Genomic DNA, 6,000 nt, shown 5'->3' with positions numbered 1-6,000 from the left:
TGTACCAAAGAGCATTCTTCTTCACCTTTAAAAATACATTTTACAAAGACCTTGCACCCTGTTAAAGCATCCCTTCATTGCAACAGTTTCCTAAAAAGGCACAATGTGTTCAAACTTCTGCATGCAGTAAATGGACTAGGAAATAAAGATTATTTATTGAAGCAACTTCCACCCAAAGCATCTCCTTAGGAGAGGTCTGAATGGAGGAAAAAAAAAATATATAATACATAATAGCATTTCAACAGCAAATTGAGTCCTTATTTTTAGAAAGTCACCCTTGACAAAAAAACACCACACAGTCACACACACACACGCACACACACACAGGACACATGCAGGGTTCTCCCCAGAAAAGCATGGAAGTGGTGGTTCACATCTATCTGAGAGAGTAGTGTTGGCAAGCCAAAACATGGCACCTTCATACAGCATATTCCTAACCCGAAGGGAAAACTGGGAAAAAAACCTCAAGATTTCAGCCTGGAAAAACCTGACCATTGATTATTGGATCGTTCCTGATCTGCTGCACTTCCAACTGAGGCTTTCAGGGCAAGTTCTTGAGTTGTGGGGAATGAAACTGAGCTCCTGAATCAAGGCTGCAATTACCAATGTCCTGTTCCAGTGAGAACACTGCATGTAGGTAATTAAAGAGGTGAATAATTAGTGCACTCACTTAAGAATACAGCAACTGCTTTACCTTTTTCTCAAGATCTGACAGAACCTGAAAACATAAATAAATAAAGTCCAATCTGAACAGATGGATCAGCAGAGGGCTCTTTCCTGTTAGTGTAACACACAGTTCACACTGCCTGGCTCGAGGAGGGGACACTCCATGATGCAGATGGTACCACAGCACAGTGCCTGACATTTTTTTGGTACAAAGTGTGCTATTAGGCTTTAAAAAAAAATAAAAATTCTAGAAATCCTTAAGCTTTCCATCTGATTACTTGAAGTTGTTACCTTAGAACAGGCTGACCTGGGCAATCATTACAGCATTAAACATTCAAGTCACTTTGCACGTGAGCGCTGTGAGTTTTACAGTGATGAGGATAAGGAGCTGTACACATTACACAGCACAGCAAAAACATCATAATTTTGGAATAAACACCTTTACCTCCTGTTGTGAAGAACGCTTATGAGACCTTATCTTAGATAAATATTCAAAAATTGGTAAATCTCTCTAAATATATAATTTGATGCCTTGTGTATTATTAAAATTTCCAATTTTACGCTTTAGCCATCATAAAGATTTAGTTAGAGGGTAAGAAAAATATTCATGTTTAGAGAGGTTTTCATCTTCAAAATTGGACTGGGCATTTTTTTCCAATTTACCTTTGTAAGTGGTTTACTTGATGCCATAAATTATATATTCTTTCCACTAAAAATTTCATTCAAAGCAAGTCAGATGAATCTCAGTGAAATGAGGATGGTAAAAAAAATCTGAAATTCTTCCTCTTTCCTCCCTGCACGACTTTTTTTAATAGGCAAACTCAAACCCTTATGCAAAGATGTTTATAAATTAGGTGAGATCTCCTCCCATTCCCCATTGCCAAGTCTTCCCCCCAAAAAGAAGAAATACAGCATATTATCACTATTACAGTAAACTCAATGCAATAACTCAGGGAACATTTAGAGTGTGCACTACTGCAGACTTTTCCTCCCAATTGTAAACAAAGCTATCAAACACTGAGGATGTTGATATTAAAGCTAAGGTTCATATAATAAAGAACTGGCCCGTGACAAGCAGTTTACAAATGTTTCATCTTTTTCACATTATGCAGAATTTCAATACCATCCACAATGCTAGTACAATAACTGAAATGCAAGACTGAGCAAGTCTCTGCTTGCAGATACCATCTGACATTTCAGGGAAATACTCCTTGATGTGTGCACAGCCTCCCCAGGTGTTCGTGGGAGCCATGCATACACGTCAAGATGGGAAAAATCCCCTCAAAGTTTTTACCATTCACATGCCTTTTTCAAATAAGCGAAAATATTCTGTTACTTAAATATGAAAGCTCGCAATAGCCACCTTCAATTGAGTCTTAAAAAGACATGCCTTTCTTTTCTAACAAAACTAAATCCCATGTGGCTGTGGGCATCTTAAAATGTATCTAAAAAGTTAAGCCACAATTACCTGTACCTCATTAAGTCATCAAAAGCAAAATATATATGTACCACACAACATACAAAAGTTACACATTAAAAGTGCATATTCAGAATCTATTTGGCCCATTTCCTCAATTTACATTTGGTCATTCTATGCATTCTTGACTTTTCTATACAACCATACACTGGGATTTATTTATTCCATATGCAACACTACTCCTTTTCATGTTGAACTCTTTAACCTCTTGTTCAGTTCTGCATTAAATGTAAACTAATGATGGACCGTAAAGAAACACAAGCAAAAGGTTTATTCTGTGTTTCTTTTCACTGCTTGGACAGCTTTGACACACACACAATAAGCATTACAAACTGTAATGAAAATACATTTTTGGGCCAAACCATTGCATATTTGCCCCCACAATGAAAAATAAATTATGTTCAAAGCAGTATATTGCCATAAATAGCCTGTAGGCATTTGCTGAAGGTAAACAGGCTCTCCCTATATTTAGCACTTGCCTAGGGTACATGATGTGCCTCTGGTTCAAGTGCTTTTAATAAGAGGCCAGTCAAAACCTTCCAGTTAGCACAGGACCAAACTATAATCTTTTTTTTTTTTCTTCTGAAAATAATGGAAGATCCCTTTCAAAAATTAATCTTCAGTTATCAACTTTACTGCATTATGGAGCTAGTGCAATCCTGCAGAGCCTAGTCAAAAAGACAAGGCACATTAAAAAATAATAATAAAAAAATCAAGATACATTAGACTATATGGACTAGAGAGTCATTGAAGATAATTTAAGGCCTTTCAGTGAATTAGAGTAATCAGTCTAATTTAAAGCTGAGGATTAAACCATAAATTATCCATCTGAAAAGCAAACAATAGGCTTTTTCAGCTTCTGTTCTGTGGACAAGGATAACAAAAACTCTTGTTATGGTTTGTGAAAACACCTCTGGGCAAGGAGGAGTGGAGTCAGTCCAATTTCTCTAGAGTTCATGGAAGATTTCAGGACTGTTTTAGCCGTTTGCGTGGAATGCCAAACTGTGGACACTGTGCAGACGCCAGAGCGCGAAAGGCCTCGGCTACTAAGTGAGGGTGGGAGTGGATCATGGACTTCCAGCCTGCAGTTTCCATTATGTCTGTTGCTTGGCTGAAAACAGAAGCATTAAGAACAGTTACACAATTTTACAAACCAAAGGCACGGTAGAGAAGAGCAGGCAAGGCAGAAGTGCTGCAGAAGCGCAGTCAAATATTGTGGAAAAGACTTCGAGGGTGCCACAGAAAGAGGAGGCAATTTGCAATTTGGGTATAGAAATATAATCAGATGTGGGACAAAAGGTTCTTGTTCTGCTCTACTCAGTACCAGCCAGACCTCAGCTAGAGAACTGTGTCAGAATAACCACCTTGAAATTGCTCAGGAGAAACAATAAAGAGGAAAACCAGAAGAAAATGAAGTCTAGTGCAGAGACAAAAAGCAAGGGAAGACATGATAATCTCATTACATAAAAGGACATGCTCAATTTGGGGAGAGAGAAGGATGACAAGATGAATCAGCTAAAACTGCAGCACAAAATGATGTAGTTCCTCTAGAAAAGCCATGAAGGCACATTAGCTGGCTGGCTCCAGACCCCTTCACTGGGAGCCTGCAGTCTCAGTACCAGTAGGTACTGAGAATATTCACTCTTTTCTCAGTGCAGATGTTGGGCCACATTCAAAAGAGCTTCCAGTGGCCACTGCTGACTTTTACCTAACACGAATGCAACAACAGATTTCAGCAAGTATCACACTGACACCCAGGAGATTAAAAACAGTATGTTTACTTAATGTATGTATTTACTTTTTGGTGTATAAGTATGGAAAAAAAGCAAAAAATTAACTTTGCCTATGAAGAATATTGTATTGGTTGGGTTGCATGTCACACTGACACAGGATAAATGTGTTATTTGGAACTAATATGCATCAATCCCAAATTCCCAGTGCTCTGCATTTTCGAAAGCATTTCGTGAGCACCCTCATGCTGTTTCAGGAACATTATCAAGCACAAAGTTATCAGCTGACCTCTACACCACATGATCTCTAAAACACCTCTGGCAGATTTCTAATGCAAGCCTTTAATCTGCTGCTGAAGTCAGTGAAGGTAAGGGCCTTGAGAAACAATACCAAAGTTCAGGCTCCCTGGTGCCCAGAGTCAGTAAATTAAGCCAGGCCCTCTCATATTATTTCCCTAAATTACTGTAGATGTTTTAGCTGAAGCAAAGATGACCAGCATGTTAACTAGCAAACACTCAAGACAGAAGTTCAGCTCAGGAACTTCCAAATCACTTGAAAAGAAATACATGAAGTAGCTACATAGTTATGATTCTGACTTATCTCTATTATTGGTATTTTATTATTTACCTTTCACCACCCACTCCTTTTCCACATCATGCTCAATTATTATGCCTGTGAAGTCTTTTTTTAGTTTAAATTACTGTTTCTCCTTGAAACAAAGTGGTACAACACAGCCTTTAAGTTTTCTGGAGATTCTGATGGTAAGAAATAAGTGTTCAACTGCCCTTACACTGTTTGAACCTACCACCAGCTATTCTGCAGCTGGCTCTCTTCCACTCTGTGATTCACTTGAGCTGCTGCAATCAGTGCCAGAGCCTGAGCCACACAGTCTCAACCTTCTTCCAGTGTAGGCAGGAGCCCTTAGAGTCAGAGGGACCTGACTGACGAGTTGTGTGGCCTCCACAGCACCTGTGCCAGCATGTGGGAAGGTGCACAAACACGTCCCCAAAGGCAAAGAGACCAACTGCCCTCCTTTCTGTGGAAATACTGCAGGCTCAGACTGACCCAAGCAAGTCCCAAAACCACACTGGGGTTATCACTCCTCCAGGCACAAACCTGGGTACTCATGAGAATGGTTTTCTCTATAAAGGCTGCTTCCATCATCCCACAGTACTATGCTCTTGGGAGAGGGAATGAAAACCAGCTGTTGTTAGGATCTCACACTGCAGAGCAGTTAAGATTCCCTGTCATTTAAAGGGGGAGTCACAATCATAACTGGTGTAGCATCTGCTGAATCCTACTTTACTTACAGTCAGTGACAGGCCTCAGTAGTGTGGAAATGAAGGAACAGTTCTTAAGATCTGCAGTCTACTTAGCAGTGTTTGTACAGAACATCGTGGGGCAGGGAAACTTACTTGCTATTCCAGTTTTTCCCATCTTTACACCCAAGTTGTCTAAGAACACTGCACCTGCAAGAGAGAAGTGTGCTAATATTGAAAAAGTACACCAAGCATAAACACAAATACATTTAGAGTTTCATAAGTATTACTTGCCTGTTAATAAAGTCTATTGCTTGTGCTTTTAGCTGTTCAGCGCTGTGCAAATCTGCGAGGATAAGAATGTCAGCAACGTTTTCTACCGAGAGGTTACTACAGAGTGCTTCCTCACACATCACCTTCAGCCGTTCCAGTGCATACTGGAGAGAGAGAAAAACTGCACTAATCATTCCTCAAACTCATTCCTTCTGTCCTCATCTCTACACTTCTTGAAACACTTCCAGCCAGCTTGGTGCCTCCTGAGCTTAACATCAAACTGCTTCCCCACAGGTACTGCAAAGCACAATGTGCTGCACTGAACAGTTCTCAAATGTAACAAAAGCATTAGGATTCACACAAACTAATTAAAGACCTTGCTGACAGAGTTTTGATCAAAACAACAAAAATAACTCTTTCAGAAATTTTCATTTCACTTCTGCTTGGTAAGGGAGGAAGAGCAAGGAGCCAAATGAGCATTGAACAGGTTCACAGCTCTAAGTAAGGGGCAAGAAATGATATAATGGTTTAAAACAAATTTAAGTTTAGCCCCAACCCATATCTAAATTTCCTAATTTCCCTCGTACCTTTGAT

At 39.5% G+C, this 6,000-nt stretch overlaps 1 protein-coding gene across 2 annotated transcripts in view; it reads right to left on the bottom strand.

Annotated features, from left to right (window-relative positions):
* Positions 1-2,710: 2,710 nt before the first annotated feature.
* Positions 2,711-6,000, bottom strand: part of SPOPL (speckle type BTB/POZ protein like) — a 29,545-nt gene continuing 26,255 nt past the window's right edge. Inside the window, exons 9-11 of one of the 2 annotated variants that reach the window (XM_014870802.2) lie at positions 5,428-5,570; positions 5,290-5,343; positions 2,711-3,254 (exon numbers count right to left, since the gene is read on the bottom strand). In XM_014870802.2, coding sequence (XP_014726288.1) covers positions 3,110-3,254; positions 5,290-5,343; positions 5,428-5,570 — 342 coding nt within the window. In that variant the 3' untranslated portion in view covers positions 2,711-3,109. Of the gene's footprint in view, positions 3,255-5,184; positions 5,344-5,427; positions 5,571-6,000 lie in introns of both variants that reach the window. The other variant, XR_001402677.2, reaches the window with a different exon arrangement.

The sequence above is a fragment of the Sturnus vulgaris genome, chromosome 7 (genome assembly GCF_052056855.1).
Source record: "Sturnus vulgaris isolate bStuVul1 chromosome 7, bStuVul1.hap1, whole genome shotgun sequence".
NCBI lineage: Eukaryota > Metazoa > Chordata > Aves > Passeriformes > Sturnidae > Sturnus > Sturnus vulgaris.
This window is presented reverse-complemented; position numbering and strand designations above follow the sequence as displayed.